The 21,965-nt window shown below is 35.4% G+C and overlaps 1 protein-coding gene across 1 annotated transcript; it reads right to left on the bottom strand.

Annotated features, from left to right (window-relative positions):
• Positions 1 to 3,890: 3,890 nt before the first annotated feature.
• Positions 3,891 to 12,438, bottom strand: LOC127415581 (tubulin polymerization-promoting protein family member 3-like). Its single transcript, XM_051654355.1, has 4 exons — positions 12,287 to 12,438; positions 8,752 to 8,949; positions 8,383 to 8,536; positions 3,891 to 4,842 (listed from the first exon to the last, which is right to left on the bottom strand). Exons 1-4 carry the CDS (start codon positions 12,328 to 12,330, stop codon positions 4,651 to 4,653), a joined length of 588 nt encoding a protein of 195 aa, XP_051510315.1. The 5' UTR covers positions 12,331 to 12,438; the 3' UTR covers positions 3,891 to 4,650.
• Between the last annotated feature and the right edge of the window lie 9,527 nt (positions 12,439 to 21,965).

The following is a 21,965-nucleotide window of genomic DNA, read 5'->3' as shown; positions in this document are numbered from 1 at the left end:
ACACAACACGTAAGACAACTCAACACGGAAAACAAAAAGTCATAATGTGAAATTCAAGAGATACTCACTACTCATGGAAGAAAAACAAATGGCAGTGAACTTCATTTTAGAATACTAAAGTTTTATTCTTGTTGCATTCAATTCTTTTTTACACAAATCACATTGTACAGAGCTCTCACCTATTTAGTTTGCTCAGGAGATCTGTTTCCCTCCTCTCTTTCTCTCTTTTAGAATTCATTCTTTCATTCACTCTTTCTTCAGATTTTTATTTTTTTTTCCGGGTAAATAAAGCAACATCTACTACACAGAGTGAGAGACATTCTGGAGATACGGTATTAGCCTATGTATTATAGCAGCAATAAGATTGCTTGTATAGCCATAGAGACTCTTCTTGGAGTCAAACACTGAGGTTGGGTAAGATGTGCACTTTTTATGGGTTACAAATCACTGTGTCAGCATACATGTACAATAGGACTCATTAAATGTCCAAACCTCACATTTCCTTTTATTGAATGGTAAGTTCAGAACATCAGTATAGATTATGTTGCATGAAAGTTGATGCGACATGAATTCTGTAAAACTGTATTCTCAAATGTATCCTTTATTATCATCTTTGGTTGTGTTTGGAGTATACCTGTACCCTTTTACATCTAGCTGTAATGTTTTTGTTACAGCTCTTCTCCTTTTAAAATAGTGTATCCTATAAACAATGTGAAATGTTCACATAACATCATTCACCATGACAGAAAAAAAAACAAAAAAAAAACACATGCATTAAATAAATATTTTACAAAGCACCACTAGGGGGTACAAGTTCAGCTTCATGATGTCATCTGGAGGTAGGCGACTCTCCAACGTATACTGTTTAGTAGGCCTAATTGTTTTATGTGCTTAATATGGTTTACGTGCCTTTATCAGAGAATGTCTCAATCCAGTGTGGCAACATATGTTATTAGTGTTTCAGTTATTAATTGACACATTTTTTTTTAGATAACATTCTAGTCATTTATCCCTTGTGCGTCAATAAAAATAAAAAAAGTTACTCAAGAGGTCCTTAGAGGGCAAAAATGTCCGCTTCAAAAAACTGCCATAAAAATATTATATATTAATATTATTTTCCACTTTCACTGACTTACATTTTTTAACCAGCATCAGTCCTGATCATGACTACCAAATATTCATTCAGTTTCAGGATTTTAACCCTTTAAATGCCAGTTTGTTTACATAATGCCACTGTTGTTTTTTACACACAAACTTCTCAATACACACATTTGATCATTTGAGGTTGACAGACAACAATGAATGAAATTAGTGAAGTAGGCATTTAATTAAATGCAGAAAATTGATGACAGTAAATGGCATTTGAACGCATTACAATGAACAGATGAGAAAAACATTAAAGAATACACAACCTTCCTACCTTAATATATTATCTTAATATTTAATTACCTTAGTCGCTGTCTGATAGCTATACTGTATATGAACGCGCATTTGATCTGCACGCGATTCATTCAGCCACAGAACTTTGCCCAATTTAAAATGAATGGTCATTCGGGGACAGACTCACTGACTGACATACTTTCTATCGCTTTCCTCAATAAATAATTACTTCTAAATATGAGGTTAACTATAGGCTGAATTATATTGATTTGATACAGATTTGACTCGTAAAATCGAAAAGAATATGATGTGTAAGTCTAGCCGAGAGGTTTTCTATTTGTTGGCTACAGCTGAAGAGAAACAGAGATGTCTCCACTAAACTGTACGGAAATAAATTAATCTAACGTTAGCCTGATTAAGGTTAATTAAATTGTTTATTGAATGTTTATTCGATTTTTTATGTCTGTCAATAAAGTTCTGATTTTAAAAACCCTCGATTGTGTTGGAGTCATTAGTTATTTGTAATCATCTGCATATTAATGGTGCTGAGGAAGTTTTTAGGAAACCGAAAAACAAGGCACAGTTTTCAGTGTTGAAGCACAGAAGGGTTGCAGAAAGGATAAGTCTTCCAAAATGTGCTGTGGCTGATTTTAATGATTATTTATTAATTATAATTCATTATAATAAATTATGACCTTATCATACATTCCCTTCTAAAGGGACTTTGTTCCCTTCTCACTCAAAGTGCTTGCGCTTGTTAAAGAGTTGCGTGCTGTCATAGCAACCATGTTACGTTCCGTTTCCGTTTGTCCTACGAAGGCCGTCTCGTTTAAACGAGATTTGTTTAAAGGAGGACACTCGGTATGCTGCAGCCTTCAAAGGACACGTCCTACCTAGCACGCAGCCTTCAAAACGAGACACAGCCAATTACTTGCTTCAGTCACACACAACAACTTCCTATCATGTTTACACACTCTACTGATTGGTTAAGTTTAGATAAGGGGTTTGGGTAAGGGCATAATATTCATAAGTATGTCCTTAACGCCTCATGCGCGAAACTCGCGTTTACTTCCGCATTAGACATACGGGCATTTGCACATGATGAAATCATACAAATTTATACGAACAAACTAGTACGAAATCATACGAAATATCCAACTCGTAAAATATGTATGAACTTTCATAAGACTGAGTTAGCATTTCCGACATCACATGGCACACCTGCAGTGTAGACAACTTTATTAATTATAATGAGAGCAGTCACATCGTTTTCAGTGATAGAAATGTTATTCGTGTTTTATAGAATACTGGCATTAACTGAAGGAGCTGTCTGATTCAGACAAAGCCAGTTTGGTTTTTGTTTAAACTAATAGACTAATCACTTTCAGAAAAATACCATGGTATTACCATTTTTGGACATGTGGGCTACCCATTCAAATCCACAGTGACAGGTCAGAATGGAAGCAGCAGAGATAAAATGATAAAGTGAGGGTGCAGAGATGAGAGAAGTGAAAAGAGTGACGAGACAAGAAAAAGACACTGTGCCGTTACCAGGGTAATACCATGGTACTGAATGATTATATTCATGATACTGACATAGGACTCCAAGATACTTCAAAAAATACCATGGTTTTACTATGACACTTGTCAAAAACATGGGATTATCTCAGACCATGTCTGAAAGAAAAAAAAAAGGTGTAAAACATGGTGCTTTTTGTTAGGAATATAACAGAATAGGCCATTATTTGTCAAAAAGGAAATAATGGAAAAAATGATGTTTATAATACAAGAAAAATGCTTAACTACTCAAAAAGCAAAGAATAAGTTAAGTATATATAAGTGATACTCTTTATAAAAAAAAAAAAATTAAAAAAAAATCAGTGCCCTTTTTTATCCTTTCGCCCCTGTCCCTACTGAGGTCTATTCACGCCAACTGAATTAATCAGCAGATTGATTACAACGCGCGGCAAGCACAGAAGTTGACTGAAGGAGTGAAATGCGATTGCGACACGGCTGTGCCATGCCATCCATCAGTCTGTGACAGGAGCAACAAAAGCTTGAGCTGGAACGGGGCGAGATGTTTTTGATTAAAGGCTTCCAAGGAGATGAACCAAACAAACGTTGCCATGAACGAGTGTGTTTGGTTACAAACACACAGAGGGCAGGGGAGGGCTGCTGGAGCCAGTTGCCGGGCTGTTGTTTTGTGTATGGTGCCGTAGCCATGACAACAGAAGGACCGGCGTCCTGTCTGTCTCTCGAGAGACATCAGACATATGGACCGGCGTTTATTAGGAGACCCCTTCCTTCGTGCCCCAAATGCTCAACGACGAGGACACAACTTGCTAGCAGAAAACATAAAGCATTAACTTGATAGATCAGCTTTTCTGCTTTTGAATAAGCTATTTCTGACGACGTTATTTTGTGTTTTCTAGGTCTTTCTTCTAAGGCTCACTCTTGTTCCTCACATGAAGGGTTTTGCTGAAGAAAAAAAAAAAGCCTATAAATGTTGTTTATATAGTTTATTTGTTATCTAGATTAGAACAAAATACAAACCAACAGATGTAAAATACATTACCAACATAATATTAAGTAACAGTTTAAACAACATTGTGATGCAATTTCCAGTTTCAGTAACACAGTAGAATAACTAAGCAAAAGAAAGGTACAGTATGACAGAAATCAGAACAACAAAAGGATATACAGTATACACATGTAAAACTGTTCACCATTTAGGAATTTTGAAGAATCACTTTGCTGTTATTGAACTTTTAGCAAGGAATTTGTGTGAGAATTTAATGATAGCAATGAATTAAAAGCAGCCTTACACATGTTGGAAGAAAAAACTCTTAAAGGGCTCTCCATCCTCTCTCTCCTTCCCTGGAACAGTGATGTTTAGATGCATATTTTGTTGGAGACATTACACAGCAACACAAATCTGAAACGGATATACTTCATATCTGGTTCCCCACCTTTATGATGAAATCTTAAGGACTGGTAACAGCATGAAAGGAGTAAGACCAGTTCTCACAAGTTCCTCTCTGATCATTATGTCAACTTTCTAATGAAAACCGGCCATAATACTTTGTTCTGTATCCGAATGCTTTAAAGACAAACATTAATAACACTTCCTGTGAATCACAGTGTTAATACACTGCTTTGTATCTGAGTGATTTACAGGTCAAAGTTCAAGTTTGGCTTTGGTCCAGATCTAAGTGCTGATGAAGATGGAGCTCAGAGCTTAGAATGTGTTGAAATGGACATCATGGGGCCTTACTTGGCCTTCGTCTTCTCATCATAAGTTCCAGCATTCTTATAGGCCCCTACATAGCCTGTGTGCTCTACAATCTCCTCCCGTCCACTTTTCCCTTTGCCTTTCCCACTCTCAGTGAAGCGTTCCTTGTGAGAGCCGGTATATTTTGTAGTGTCGGTTAATCTATCAACTGCAGCAGTCTTTGCCACTTTCTACAATGGTGAGAGAAAGACAGAAAGAAAGTAAATGAATAAAAGTTGTTGAATTTTTGCAAGACCAAAGTTGGCAAAAAAGCCATGGACAATATGGGGAATAGGCCTACAATACTCAATATATAGCAATAACATGGGGCAAAACTGACATAATGACAGTGCTCATGAAATGACTGGAAGAAAATAGAAATTAGACTTTAAAAGATTAATGTGTTCCAACAAACTATTAGCATTGTTATTTCATATAATCTCTACAAGGCTGTTTCAGAGCCTTTTTGCATTGCGAGAATTTTTAAATGAATAAAACGAAAGTTTTACCATACATGTTAATGCTTAATTCAACATTCATATTAGACCTCGCTAGCCTACATTAATGTTTAATAGGTCGACTGCTATGTTATTTGTTTGCATTGAACTTCATTATAAGTATTAACATTCATATTATATTAATAGGCTATAGGTTTACTATATATTTTATTTTAAGATTCATTTTACTGGTATTTACCATGTTCTGTGCATGCTAATTTTATTTTACTAGGTCATGTGAACTGAATGTATTTCCTTTATTTTTAATACCATTTGATGTACCCAGTTTAACATTGGGGGTTATAAAAACTTAGAATCATATCACCTTTAATTTCCCACAGTTGCTGATGGTGTCATTGTATTAATAGACACTTTTTCAATTGTAGGATCTCCCACAGTTGTCATCATTTTTCATAGATTGAATGTAATGATTATCAGCAGGACACACATGATTATTCATAAGATGAAGATCTGCTGTAACCGAGGTTGGGAATGATGGGAGGCCCACGGAGTTATGCGACCAATATGTCCTTTTCTTATTTGGTGTGGCAATAAAACTTGTTTGTTGTCTTGTCCCCTAAAAGGCAATGGTTGTGCAGTCTCATGCAGAGGGTCCATCTACCTCCAACAACTTGGTACAGAATGAAATTATGTTGTTCTAACTGAAGATCATGTGTTTGATTATACATTATAGATGTTCATGTATTAGAGAAAAGCAACTCTCATCTCTTCCTAGTTGTAAAGGAAACTGTAAAAGGTCCATATTGAAAGGCAGATTAAACATGTAATTTAGAGAAGGCCTGCAGCTTCTTATGGAGTAGAGGAGGCTGAGCATCAGAAAGACATATTTTAATTGAATCACTTGACCACCAGCTAAAGGAGGGCACCGTGGGTGACTAAATGACAGCATGTCTCATTTAGATTTTCAGATAATAAAGAGAGTTCAATGAATAAGTCTGGAAATGTGTGAATTTATATGTACAGTACATTAATTAAAGTGATAAGGAATCAAATCTCTAACCTCTATACTATATCTGTGGTATGTGAAATGATCACATATTATCTAGTTAGTGAAGAAGAAGAATGAGTGATTAACTGCTTAAGCTTTTAATTGCCAGACATTACCTGCATATTGACACTATGGAATGTGATGAAATGCCAGGAAAAACCTAAAAAATGTAAAGAGATAGATTTACCCCAAAACTGAATTTCCTCTCATCATTTACTGAACCTCATGCCATTCCAAATATGTATGACTTTCTTTATTTCACTGAACACAAACAAAGATTTTTAGAAGAATATTTCAGCTCCATACAACACAAGACAACAGGGTCCAAAGTTTTAAAGCTCCAAAAAATACATAAAGGCAGCATAAAGTAGTCCATAAGTGGTTTAATTAATGTCTTCTTGAGTAATCTAATTAGTTTTGGGTGAGAACAGACCAAAATGTAACTCCTTTTTCACTGTACATCTTGCAATTGCAGTCTACAGGAACGATCATGATTTCAAGCTCGATTACACTTCCTAGTAGATTTGGCAGAGTGCGAGCTTGAAATCATGATCGCCAAGGAGACTGCTAATGTCAAGATTTACAGTAAAAAAAGGACTTAAATATTGATCTATTTCTCACCCACACCTATCATATTACTTTTGAAGACATGGATTTTTATGCATTATTTTTATGCTGCCTTTATGTGCTTTTTGGAGCTTCAAAATTCTGGCCACCATTCACTTGCATTGTGAGGACCTACATAGCTGAAATATACTTCAAAAAAATTGTAATTTCTATTCTGCAGAAGAAAGAAACTCATCATACATGGCATGATGGTGAGTAAATGATGAGAGAATTTTAATTTTTGGGTGAACTATCCCTTTAATTGCTTACTTCCCAAAGATTAGTTTAGCAATGATTAATAATGATTTAAGGAAATTCATATGGATACAATGGAGATCAAGTTTAAATGTCTTTTTACCCATATTCACCCTGTATTATAACATTTGCAACATTTACAATCCAAATTAAACATGAAATACCACTAGATAGAGGTAACACAATACTGCCCTGAGAAATGAAATGATACTAGACTTTTTAAATGATACCAGCAAACATACAGCTTTGGCAGCCATGAAAAATACTACAACTAAAACTATAATAAAAGCTAACAAAACTTAAACTGAAAAATATAAAACTAAACGGAAAACAGAATAACTGTAAAAACTAATGAAAACTAATTTGGATGGCAAATTGAATATAAAATAGAAATACAACTAAATTAAAAATCCAAAACTATAATAACTGCTACAGAGTCATTTTAACTGAAAATGTTGACAATACTGACACAACACCAAATATACTACCTTTCAGGGATATTTAAACTAATATGATGGATACAAATAGACCATGATAGAAATTTTACAACTCAGTCTGTCAGATATTTGTAGCACAAAGCTGGCACTTGGGTGTCAATGGCAAAAAAGTCAGAAAATACAATGAACAAGAACACATGTAAGGGGAGAAAGCAATGCGTCTCTATTCACATATTATCCATAATAAATATTATGTGACCAGCACAAACCGTCAACCCAAGGACAGTTTGTCATAAAAATGGGATGTTCAGGGAAGTAGGCTACACCTGGGCACAGCAGGAGGTCTGAAAAGTGTGAACTATACAAAAAAATTATTTTTTAATGGCATCTGATCTTTTCAGTTTTTATTTTATGTGGTTGTATTTTATTTTATGGCCATTATTATATGTATCAATGTTACTATTTATTAAATATATTAAATACAATTTATTTAATTAAATACGTTAAATGTATTTAATTGTATTAATTTATACATGTTATAAGTGGAAATTGTGTTATTGTTATTATTGATTTAATAGTAACATTGTAAAAAATATCGCTAATTAAGTAGCTTCAATGTAGCTAACTACTTTTTGATTGTAACATGTGTAACTAACTAATATAGCTAACTACTTCTTCAAAAGGATAGCTTGACTGTAGCTTAACTACTTTAAATTATGAGTAGCTTGTAGCTTGTCAAAGTACAGTTTCAAAGTAGCTTCCCCAACACTGGTTACAACAAACATTCAGATCTTTACAAGTTTTAATTTGATGCCTTTGGTTTTGATGCAGTCATAGTATATTATAGTAACATATTCATATCAACATCAATTTCAAAGTGGATAAACAAAAATCCTTCAGATGACTGTTTTCAAATGACTGCCTTACCGTTACACCAACGTTGGTAGGTTCTTTGCCCTCAATTAACTGATATATAGACTGCAGTGCCTCCTCTTTGCTTTGACCTTTGAACCTCTTTGGAGCCAAGTCTTCCAGCGCTTTCTGGAACTCCTCATATGTTATGACCCGAGATGTCTTTGCTCTGAATCATAAGTTACAAGTAACCATTTGAATTAATTGTCTTCTTAAGAACATCTCTCAAATATGTTCTTACTCTAAATCTATTAAACATAATAAATGTCTACAACAACTAAATGATTAAAATGATGTGGTTCTAATGCATGAATGATAATACAAGTGTTTTAAAATGGGTATAAATTTCAATTGTCTCCCGAACAAAAATTATAACAAACTCACTTGACTTTGGTGAAGACAATATCAACATCAGTGCTGGTCACGTTCTTGCCGTCAATGACTTTGCAGTCTTTGCATAGTTTAGCCCAGTTTTTCCCATTCATCTCCTTCCCAGTGGCTTTGGTGTCACCATGGATGGCAAACTTCTTAAAGGAGTTCAGAAGCAGGTCCACGTCTGTGCTTTCTGCCATGTTGGGTATTCTGCGAAACAAATAGTAAGACTATGATTGTATATTAAGATTTCTCTAGTAAAAGAGGTGTGTATTAACTGATTGAATAGGTCATCTGCAAGAGGGGCTTAGTAAGGCTTAGAAGCATTAAAAAAAACAAACAGGTATCATCATTTCATGGCAATATCAAATGTGTATTATATGCAAAGAACTTCTGAAGTCTCGGGCTGTACAGATAAGGTTAAGCCCAAACAACAAACCTTTCATTCTGATTTAGTAATTCTTAATGATCCAGATAATCTGAATGATCTAACTTGTCTTGTTATTTTTTATTTGAGATATTTAGCTACTGATATTCTTGTTGCAGGGTTTCTGCCTCTCAAGGAATGTGCTCAGCAAAGATCTTAAGTGGTCCACCATCAAATATTTTTCTTCAACCTGTTTTTTATTTTGGTTTTGAATGGCCTGAGTAAGAAAGTCCAATTAAAGCACCAGCCAAAAGTCACACTTTAGGTGTGTGTGGAGCAGCAGAGCCTGATGTAAAGATTTAAGACCTGTAAGGAGTAAGCCAATAAGTTGATGATCAACTACCCTAAAACACAAAAGACAGACTAATGCAAATATTTCCTGGATATTAATTTTTAGACTGTTGCTTTCCTTTTCTCAATTTCTCTATTTTGTTTTCTTTTTTTCTCATTCCTGTGCAGTTTCCATAAAAGGATAGTTCACCCAAAAATTGTAATTCACTTGAATCACATAAAGGCCACATAAAAGTAGTCTGTAAGACTCTTCAGAAGCTACAGTTTATGATAGGTGTGGGTGAGAAACAGATCAATTTTTAAGTCCTTTTTTAACTATAAACTCCACTTTCACATTCTGAATGTGACCAGTGAGGTTGATTTTAGACTTTCTCTGTGTGTCTGTGCAAGTCAGTCGTTGTTGATGGAGGTGAGAGTAGATGAATGTATGATCTGATGTGTCTTGAAATGATTGTGGAATGTTTCAGATGGCTTTCAGAGGTTTGGCAGCCAACTGCTTCATAGAGAGGCGATGAGAGCACAGCAGCAGTGGGTGGGCCTGCCCTGGCTTCAACTCCAAAAACTTCAGCCATCTGTAGTCTCCTCTCAGCTCACACACACACACACACACATACACACAGAACACCACTGACAGACTTAACTGTTGTTAACCCATGTTTTGCCATCTGTGTGTGTTCTTATAGCTTGGGTTATGCTTACTATGACTTACAATTGAGATTTATATATATATATATATATATATATATATATATATATATATATATATATATATATATATATATATATTTAAATATTTAAACAGACAAGTTGTTTTTATATTTTGTAAGGATAATTATTCCAGAATTGTTGCACCATGTTGTAATCATCACTGGGTCATCAAATTTGACATAAGGTCTTGTTACGTCATGTTTAACATGTTGCACGTGTGTCTTGTGCGTTTACCCAAATGTTATGTGTATGTGTGTGTATGAGGGATGGTATGCAGCCTGCTTTTGAGATTTTGCCCATAGTGTGCAGCCCTGCCCCATGATGAAAAGCAGTAAAATAAAGACATCATTGTGAGTATGAACCTTACTCTTCTATAACACACATATACTCTCTCACACACAAACATACATAGACACCCATCCACATAAGTCAGCACACACTGCCCACTACCCGTGAGATCCCCTCACTCTGGTCAAGACCTTGTGAAAGTGTCCGTGGAAACCATTGTGTAAAAGGGGAAACTCAGAGACACTTACCCACCCATGAAGACAGAACATACTCAAACATAAACACTTCAAAGTAACAAAGGGGTGGCCTTAAGACCTTTTCATCTTTTTCCTGTTCTTTATGAGCAGATGTAGCATAATCTTCCCCAGTTCCAGTCATAGAGCTTTATGGCTAACCCTTGTCTGTGATCCTCCTAGTAAGATACCAGTATTCTCCAGAATGTATTACATACAACATATTTTTACACACACAGTCTATATTGCATACCAAATTATAATATATTTATTTCACACTGCAGTACAGTGGATTTAAGTATCAAGACTGATTCATCATGACTCATGATTGAGTTATGTGTATGTTATAATGACTTAAACTATGAAAACTGATCTGGTTTGATAGCCATGTTAATGAGTGTTTTCTTTTTGATAAGACAGACTGCAAATCTAAATTAATATTACCTATGATGTCTGCTATGTTTTGTACAGCAATGATAATATGAATAGAATCTGTATGTGCCAGTTTGCCATTGGGAAAACAGCATGCTTATTATATGTAATTGTATATAATTGCAATCTAAATCATTTTAGTTAGTGGCAGTTATAATGATCCAAAGTGAACATGATTTCATCTTTTGGCACTTGATGAACCTTAGCCACACTGCAGAAGTTAGAGTAAGAGTAGCAGAAAGAGTAGTACTGCAAAAGAGTAGTTTTTTTTTAATTTTTTTATTTTTTAATCTATTAAATTAAAAGAACCATGTACAGGACAACTGCATTCTGTTTTGTTAGTTTTTATTACTATCTGTTACATTTATGATATTAGAACTAGAAAAAAACCCTAGCAGCATTAAAGACAAAGAACATTCATTCACTAGCATCTCAAATAATAAATGCAAGTGTTGTTTCAAACTTCAGATTTGTGTTTGATCGGAGGCAAAATCAGTGCAGCCAACGCCAGAGATATGTTCATAATGTCTTGTTAAATGCTTATTTTATTTTATATTGTATAGTGTTTTTATTTTATTTTATTCATTACCTGGCACCTTATTTTAATTATATTTTTATTGTTATTTGTTACTGTTTTATTATTATTATTTGACTTGTCATTATCTGTTTTGTGTATTAATGCTTTGGAAATATTGTATGTAAACACAATCATGCTAATAAAGTGCTTTAAATTGAAATTGAAAAAATTTAAGTTGATATCATCGCTTTGTGTTTGTACATTTGTGCACTTATACGCACTGAACTCACAGTACACAATAGTACATTGATACGGCACACCATTATTAACAACACTGATATGAAAATCATGACTGCTAGCTGCTGTGTATCAACGCATGTCAAGAATATAGTAATATTATGTGAGTCTGTGCATATACTGTAGAGGAGAAAAAAAAAACAGTGGTGGTTTCAATGATCCAAAGTGAATGGCAATAATATTATGGGTCTATATGGGTCTTCTACAGTATATAAAGAAGACACAGGCACTGGTACTACAGTCTCCAATTTTCACATGTATGTTTATGGATGCATGCATACAGGTGTGGAGTGAATCTGCATATAAAGACCATTCTAATACATGCAGTAAGAGTATGAGTGAAATCGCTCTTACCTGTGCTGCTGTGTCCCAGCTCCTGCCAAATTACACACACACATGCACACACACAGTCTGGACAAATTCTATCCCCTCCTGCTCGCTCTCTCTCTCTCTCTCTCTCTCTCTCTCTCTCTCTCTCTCTCTCTCTCTCTCCCCTGTTACTCCCCTCTGAAATGTGCTTTAAAAGGCAGAGGGCTTGTTATCATCTGTTTATTCCTGTATCCATGGAGACGTCCTATATAACATCAACGGATGGTAATAAAGGAGAGAGAGAGAGAGAGAGAGAGAGAGAGAGAGAGAGAGAGAGAGAGAGAGAGAGAGAGAGAGAAAGTGAGAGAGAATCTACTCAGGCTGTAGTGACCAAGGTCATTTATCAATAGGGGTGAACTAGAGGCTTAAGCATACTAACCTAAGGCAGCCACTGAAAGCATTTAAACACTGTCCAGGGTGGGGCAATACTATTTTAATATTTTTCTGTGTGTTTATCTTTTATTTTTCTGTGTTGCATTTGTATGAAAATGCTACTCATTCAACAGTTTGTGGGTGTTCAAGAGGAACAGTAAGGAATGCTACACCTCCAAGTGTGCATGTACAGTATGTGTTTGTGTGCATGTGTGAGAATATGTCAATACTCCAATGCATCCAATACTGCCTGTGCATGTGTGTGTGTGTGTGTGTGAGAGAGAGAGAGAGAGAGAGAGAAAGAGAATACTACTCCAACTGTGTTGCTGTCCCTCACACTGTTGACATATTTTGTTTGTGTGTGAATGTGCATGTTTTTTTTTTAGTCAGTGTACACTGAAAACATTTTTAGTCAAACAAATGTGCTTCATGTTTGGTTTTATTCGAGCCAAAAATATTATTTAACATCACTAAAATCAATCTGAATACATTAGGTTACACCAACAAAATGTTAAGGTTTAGACCAGGTTGAAATAGCTCCTTAAGGTAAAAGTTGAATTTTACCACTTTTTACAGTGTAGTGTGCATACTACAGTAAGTGTGCGTAGATGCTCCCCTTGGACAGCCAGTTGTCATAAGCCAGAATGCAGTATGTGCTCAAGTATGACTGTTAATGTGTTTTTGAAGAAACTGATGTTTTTTTTTTCTTTCTTAATTGGGATAGTATGCTCTCTGAAACTAACAAAAATGCTTCAAAGTATATTACAGTGTTGCATTTTACATACAGCATGTGCACTTATGAGGAAAGCATTGTAGTTGCAATGTAGAAGTTTTTTTCAATGAATTTGCTGTTCTAGAACACTTCAATATAGTACAGAGACAAATGCATCTGGCATATTTTCACATTAATAATTTTTGCTCATTTGTAACTCTTCACTCTTGATGGGTTTTGACTGAGCATCTGGAGTGTTTTACAGTGCTGTTGTCCTAGCATGTACACTTTCTGTCAGACTAAAAGAAAAGTCTGGAGCTTGGTGAGGATGGCCTCTTGCTTGCTAATGCTCTCTTCCCATCTTTTTCTCTTTCTTTCTGTCCCGGCACCCCTCCTTCAGCCACTGAATGACTATTTTCCAGCTTGTCATCTGTGTCTTTCCTCTTTTGGTCCATAGAACAGGACATATAAAGACCAGAACCACGAGTCAGCAACAGTGTCTGTGTGGAACTTGATATCACAGAGTAATTATTTTTTATTTATGTCTGTTGAGGGGGCTGGAGTTTTTTTTTTTTTTTTTTTACTTTTGTTTTCAACGATCTTTGCCATAAGTAACACATAAACAGAAATACATCAGTTAAAAGGATATCACTCTTATTTCTACATTTCTAATTAATCTCCTGTGTTCTATCATCTTTCTGTCACATCATCTTTTACAACTTTATCACAAATGCAGGGCTATAATGTATTCACACCTTTAAACCAGTTTGTACTTGTTTGTTGCATCAGTTTACTGCAAATGCATGACAAATGAGTGGAACGTATTAAATTTCACAACCAATAACACAATAATGATGTCAATAATTCATACATATAAGTGTGATATAGCTTTGCATTGCCAATTCTAAGACTGTACAGTTGAGTGTTCAAATTGCATTTCATACAAACAGTTTGCCAAAAGCTCACTTTAGCTGCTCACACAAAGAGCACTTTTGTTCATATGTTGAATCATATTTCTTAAAGATTTACTGTTTCATTCTATGATTAGCTTTACATTTGGATTCATACACAGAGGTTTTTTTTAAGGTTCAGCAGTTTTTGAAACTGTGGAATAGTGCTGCAGCCATTTTTTTATTACCAAAAGTTGTTTAGAATCATGTTTACACTTGTAATAGTTTTCTAAGAATTGCAACTGTCTTAATTCTATTACTCAGATGTCTCAATGGATATGCTAAATGCAGGATTTATGAGTGTGATTGGGTGATTCTCACAAAACCTGGTCCTGTTTATATTTAACTCCAAATATTCCATCTAAAATAACGCCTGTATCTAGTAGGACTCACTATTCACATTGTTTTCAGTGGTGATTCTCATTATCTGAACAGACATATTTTTCTTATATTAATGGAAAAAAAAAAATGCTGGTGTAAAATTATTATTATTATTTGTATTTAAAATCAGCGAATATTTATGCCAGTACCAAGGGAGTACTAGTATGATGTACACTGGTAGCCAAAAGTTTTGGAAGGAAACTGGTTCTTTAATTCACCAAAGTGGCATTCAATTGATCACAAAGTATAGTCAGAACATTACTGATGTAAAAAACAGCACCATCACTATTTGAAAAAAGTCATTTTTGATCAAATCTAGACAGGCCCCATTTCCAGCAGCCATCACTCCAACACCTTATCCTTGAGTAATCATGCTAAATTGCTAATTTGGTACTAGAAAATCACCTGCCATTATATCAAGCACAGTTGAAAGCTATTTGGTTTGTTAAATGAAGCTTTAAATGAAGTCTTTGTGTTTGTTTTTGAGTTGCCACAGTATGCAATAGAACTGCATATCTTAAGGTCAATATTAGGTCAAAAATGGCAAAAAAGAAACAGCTTTCTCTAGAAACTCATCAGTCAATCATTGTTTTGAGGAATGAAGGGTATACAATGCTTGAAATTGCCAAAAAACTGAAGATTTCATAAAAAGGTGTACACTACAGTCTTCAAAGACAAAGGACAACTAACTCTAACAAGGACAGAAAGAGATGTGGAAGGCCAGATGTACAACTAAACAAGAGGATAAGTACATCAGAGTCTCTAGTTTGAGAAATAGATGCCTCACATGTCCTCAATTGACAGCTTCATTGAATTCTACTCGCTCAACACCAGTTTCATGTACAACAGTAAAGAGAAGACTCAGGGGTGAAGGCCTTATGGGAAGAATAGCAAAGAAAAAGCCACTTTTGAAACAGAAAAACAAAAAGAAAAGGTTAGAGTGGGCAAAGAAACACAGACATTGGTCAACAGATAATTGGAAAAGAGTGTTATGGATCTGAACCCCATTGAGCTTTTGTGGGATCAGCTAGACTGTAAGGTGCGTGAGAAGTGCCCAACATGACAGCCACATCTATGGCAAGTGCTACAGGAAGTGTGGGGTGAAATGTCACCTGAGTATCTGGACAAACTGACAGCTAGAATGCCAAGGATCTACAAAGCTGTCATTGATACATGTGGAGGATTTTTTGATGAGAACTCTTTGAAGTAGTTTAAGTAGTTCTGAATTTTTTTTTCAAATTGTAATAGTAATTTTTCACGTTATTAATGTCCTGACTATATATTGTGATCAGCTGAATGTCACTTTGGTGAATAAAAGTACCAATTTTTTCCCATAAGAGCAAAATCTGTACATTATTCCAAACTTTTGGCCGTCAGTGTATAATATTTTACAACTGAAACATTATAGTTTTTTCACTTTGCGGTAATGAGTATTGGGGGGTAAAATGTGCATAACTGTCATGAAAATGTCACAATATAAAAAAGCCCAATGGCCCTAAAAATAGACTTCATTTTCTATATGTAAACAATATTATTTATTTTTGTTTCATTGATTTTAAGGTAAATTATGACCAGGGCATTTTCTTGCCAGTTTTTGTGAGATTACCCTGTTTGCTTTTGATGACATTGTGAAATTGATGTAACTAGAGAGAAAGTGTCAGGAAAATGAGATGATCTAAAGCTAGAATGATGAAGCTAGATGGTTTTCCTCCACAGCTCAACACCATCACATTCAACCTCTTCTCATTTGTCCAGTTAGGTGGCGTGGTTTCCCAAACACTACAATTAAGTTGTGTTTGTGTACATGACTATGTAAGTATTTGGAGTGCTTTTGGGATGCCACCCTATATAGATTAGCTATCTCAAGCAGATTTGTTTATTTTAATTAGTGATTTAATGAAACAATCTTTCATCACTCATTTGATTAGATAATATTACAGCTTCATCTATACCAGAAACACACAGAGGCATGCTATGATGCCACATACTGTAGCAATGCATTGGGTGTGTAGTGTTTATTTATTTAAGAGAAAGAGAGCAAGACTTTCTATTCATATTACTGGTATGGAAGCTATTAGAAACTCAATATCTTTTCTCTGTGTTAGAATACTGAAGCATAGATTAGATTGTCGATTTTATCCAAAGCAACAATAATATTACAGGGGCAGTTCAAATAAGCAATCCGGGGTTAAAGTGTAGTTCAACCCAAAAATTAAAAATAATTAATTATTTACTCACCCTCATGTTGTTCCAAACCCATGACTTCCTTGAAACACATAAGGTGATATTAGGCAGAATTTTAGGGACTGACTTTCTCAGTCACGATTAAATTACATTGCATCTTTTTTTCTTTACAATGAAAGTGAATAGTGACTGAGGCTATCATTCTGACTGACATCTCCTTTCGTGTTTCATGGAAGACCATTGTGACTGGAACAACATGAGGGTGATTAAATCACAATAGAATTTTTATTTTTTTCTTTCAGTGTCTTGCTCAAGCATACATTGGTGGTGGCTCATGGCTCGCTTCATATTAGGCATGATTGCCAGCCCTCTTCAGTCACTATGCTAAGCCACACCTATGTTAAAGGAATATTCCAGGTTCAGTACAATTAATCGACAATATTTGGGGCATAATATTGATTACCACAAAAATTTATTTTTAATTTCTTTAAAAAAATAAAATCTGGGTTCCAGTGAGGCACTTACAATGGAAGTGAATGGGGGCCAATCAGTAAACATTAAAATACTCACTGTTTCAAAAGTATAGACACAAGACATAAACAATATGTGTGTTAACATGATTTCAGTGTGATAAAATCGCTTACTAACCTTTTCTGAATAAAGTTATAGCCAATTTTACAACTTCATTACTGTGACGATGGGATCAACAGACCCTAAAACAACTGTAAAAATTATGATTTAAACAACTTTGCAGCTCAAATAATACATGAGTTTTAACAGAAGAATTAATGCAAGTGCTTTTATAAAATTAAAAGCTTCACATTTCTGCCTTTAAACCCTCCAAAAATTTGCCTCACTGTAACATTGATTTCTGTTTTTTAACATTTAACATTAACATTATTCCACAAATGCTGTCGATTAAGCTTAACTTGTATTGAACCCAGAATATTCCATTAAGATGCTACGAACAGCAAACTTCATGTTTGTCGTTAAGGCTCACTCTCAGCACATACACACACTCATGGCTATGTACTCAGTGGATTAGCTCTAGGCATATGGACATATAAATATGGAGGCCCGTCACTTCCTTCTCTCTGTTTGGAAGCAAGAGTTTGTCCACAACTTGAGCTTGCAGTGCTTGGCCAATAAATACTCATCCATCCTACGCTTTAACTTTGAAAATTCCTCCCTTACGAAAATCGAGAGTTCATGGCAAATTTGCCACTGATAATTTTCACATGCAAATGAGCTTTGCGGCAAACTTGCGGCAAATTGTCCATTGTTGCCAAATGTTTGCCGGAGGTTCACCACAACCGGCGAAGAGCTGCAAACTTCTGGCAAACATTTGTGCAAACAAAAGCTAATTTGCATGTGAAAATAACAAGTGGCAAATTTGCATCTAGTTTATATTTTTTGTAAGGATACTGAATTATGAAAAAAAAGAATAATAATAGCAATTCTTAGATGCATGCTCTGTTAGACATCATTTAATATGCAAAGATACTGGATTAGATTTTTTTATTTCTGTAAAAACAATAACTTGAACCTAACAATGTGTGATACACTGCACACACTCATAGCCCCATTAACCAAACTTTTCAAGTTTCAATAAAATGCTGAGTGATGTCTGTTACACATTCAGCTTCAGATGGTGCACAAAGCATGCACCTAAGACACACACTGTAAATCTGTCTGACCTTTAGATGATTGACACATTTAGTAGGTGTATGTGTTGTCATGGAAACCCTATGTTGTTATATCAAACTTCACACTGCAAACTGACATGCAGGAAGTGAACAGTGTAGTATCTGCCATAATCTGCCATTTACAAAGTACAACATGTCAAACAGAGACCAAACACTTGTAAAACAGCATTTCAGTGCATCAGTTGAGACATTAAATGCATGTACCACACAGTCAACTTTACCCTCTCATTCTCAGCACCTCTTTATCACTGTAAAAAATTATGTAAGTTGTTATTCTGTTGCTTTTTTTTTTTAACTTCTAGGAGGATTTCTGAATCAAGGGTGGTTGCAATGAGGTTTGCCATCAACTTATTTTCAATATTTCATCATTATTCTTTCATCACTTCAATGTCCGTGTGAGGAAGTGGTCAGAAGACGGAGGATTATTGGGCTGCTCCAACCCAAAATATCATATAACCTACTCCTCCTTCTCCCTTTTTTTTTTCATCCCATTTGCTTCATTTACCTCCCTGTTTTTCAAAGTAAATTAATGGCTCCTCATTTTCAGCTCACTTAGAGCTGTAAGAAAGGAGAGAAAAGCCCATAGCCAACAGGAAACAGATGTGCACCTAAGAACAAAAGGTTTAGAGCTGTGTAAAGGGTGTGTGTTTCTGCATGTGTCTTTGTGTGTTTGATGAATGATGGAAAGAATCCACTCTTATTCCACCAACCACTGGTGCACAAGTCATTAAGGGCGCTCTCTTTTGCATGTCACAGAATATTAAGTGTGTAATGTGTTTTCAAAGCCTTCATGTATGTGTACATGTGTCTACTGTATGTGTGAGTGTGCAGACTTCTGACCATTGGAAAATAAAGTATTGTGTCTAAAGTTGTCCAACAATGACTACTGGTGTCCACAACAATGCTTTGATTTAATGAGCCAGGCAGGGGGAGAATTAGAGAGATGGGGGAGCCGCTTGAGGGTCAAGCAAATGGTTTCAAACAATCACTTCATATTTCATCCTTTGTTTTAACTGTTGTCATAGAGACCATTGCTGCTGCTAGCATTGCTTATTTTCTTTCCTTTTTTCTTGTTGAGAAATATAGATGATGAGGTCATGAATGGAAATAAATGAAACAGACATTGAGACATAATGAACAGACTAGGACACACATGATTGTTTAACCACTTTTTCTGCCTACCTCAGCTGCATGTAGAGAAGGTGAATTATTTTTTATGATTTATTTGCTCTTATGGACTACTTAAAGGTAAAGATGTTCAGAGTAAACATCCTGGGGCCATGAAAGGTGTGCAACAGTATACGGCAGACATACTGTTTTGGTTTAGATCTTAACTTATACACTCACTGAGCACTTTATTAGGAACACTATGGTGCTGATTCTGATATGTTATTCTGCTCACTACAATTGTATAGAGTGGGTATCTGAGTTACCGTAGCATTTCTGTCAGCTCGAACTAATCTGGCCATTCATTGACCATTAACCTCTCTCATCAACAAGGCGTATCTGTCTGCAGAACTTCCACTCACTGGATGTTTTTTGTTTTTGGCACCATTCTGAGTAAACTCTAGAGACTGTTGCGCATGAAAATCCCAGGAGATCAGCAGTTACAGAAATACTCAAACCAGCCCATCTGGCACCAACAATCATGCCACGGTCTAAATCACTGAGATCACATTTGTTTCCCCATTCTGATGGTTGATGTGAACACTAACTAAATCTCCTGACTCATATATGCATGATTTTATGCACTGCACTGCTGCCACATGATTGGCTGATTAGATAATCACATAAATAAGTAGGTGTACAGGTGTTCCTTATAAAGTGCTACATGAGTGTATATCATGGTTTAAAAAGGCATTAGAGATGGATAACAACCAATGGGATTATTTGTTTTTCTGAATAATTGATCTATTCTTTTCTTTTTATTCTAAGACTGAATGCACTCTCCAGGCAACAGGGCATCCCACAAATTGCAACAGAAATCATAATTCACAAAAAACTTGAAAAACAAATAATCAAAAAAATATTGTTGATCTGAGATATTCTTTTATGATGAGATTTTTTTTTTAAACTTTACGATAAACAAAATGTAAACTTTGAAGATAAATTGTGTAACTTCTTCGGTTTTAAAATACTTTCTCCTATCTCTGCTTAATATGCAGAGACAACTATAAGTATGTAGACACTGTGTCTCTGTGGTGCTATGAAATTCCTCTGTTTGTTCTGAGTGACCCGGTCAGCCCAACACAACAATATTGACTCGACCGTCGTATCTGTGTATTTGGAAGGCAGTGAAATTTTTATTTGTGCAATTCCGTTTGGTGGGTAGAAATTTCACACTTCAGCTTTAAAAAGAAAAGAAAAAAGTGAGGGAATTGTGTTTTTACAAAAACTAAAAAACTCCATGATACATTTAAAGCCTACATGAAACCAGTAACCTCACTATCTTATTCATATGCAGTATTTGTTAATGCAAATATTAATGCATAATGCCATAAAGTCATAATAAGGCCTTTGTTTGACTATAATGATCAGCACAGTCTATAAACCTGTACTTCTGACAATGATCTGACCACATCAGTCAATTGCAGGTGGATTTTGAAAACTGAGCTCTAGTTGTTATATCAATTGAAACAATAGCATGCAGGATGCCTTAGGATCCAGCCAAAAGGTTGTCAGTAATGCTAATGCGTCACTGACGCAAGTTCTACTGCATGCCTCTCCCCACCAGTCAATGTTACTATGTTGTAGTGTCCTGATGCCATGGTTACACTGGGCATACTTGGTATTGCAAAATGGGCCACCTGAGTTCCAGAAAGGACAGTGCCAAAGAAAAACAAAGAGTCAAGATCAATAATTTGCCTTTGAGAAAGAAAAAAAAAATATTTTAAAGATTTTTAAAGACTTATAAACATCATACAAATGGTTAATAATGCTAAAACAATTTAAATGATTTTAGAAGCAGAACAGGCAGCAAGGTTTTTAGCAGTTGGAATTAAATGGATTGAGGAGCAGAACATGCTCCTAATTGAGCTTTAAAAGCAGGAGAGGAAGGAGATTCTGAAAGGTGTTCTACAGCTGGACAGGGAACAGGATCTATCTTGCCTGTTCTATTTTCACAATCAAGACAATAGCCCCATTCTAGGCAAGGAAATCACAAGCGTAACTGCCAATGATATTATCATACTATAGCTGCTGGTAAATAATTTAGAGGACAGAGCGTAACTCAAGAAAGATCATGTTGTTGGACAAGTCTCCAGATTGCACTTTTTTGTTGTTATTGTTTTTTTGGACAGACTCTCCTGCTCCCTACCACATGTTTGACCATTACCTCATCCTGTTTTCACCCCCTGCGC

This window comes from Myxocyprinus asiaticus, chromosome 2 (genome assembly GCF_019703515.2).
Source record: "Myxocyprinus asiaticus isolate MX2 ecotype Aquarium Trade chromosome 2, UBuf_Myxa_2, whole genome shotgun sequence".
In the NCBI taxonomy this organism is placed as follows: Eukaryota; Metazoa; Chordata; class Actinopteri; order Cypriniformes; family Catostomidae; genus Myxocyprinus; species Myxocyprinus asiaticus.
Note: the sequence above shows the minus strand (reverse complement) of the source record. Positions and strands in the feature narration are given on the sequence as shown.

Coding starts and splice junctions, on each gene's coding strand:
- LOC127415581 (XM_051654355.1), bottom strand. CDS start 12,330: ATGTGTGTGTGTAATTTGGCAGGAGCTGGGACACAGCAGCACAG. Junction 8,537..8,751: donor ATTGTCTTCACCAAAGTCAA/GTGAGTTTGTTA, acceptor CTTATGATTCAG/AGCAAAGACATCTCGGGTCA. Junction 4,843..8,382: donor CTACCAACGTTGGTGTAACG/GTAAGGCAGTCA, acceptor TCACCATTGTAG/AAAGTGGCAAAGACTGCTGC.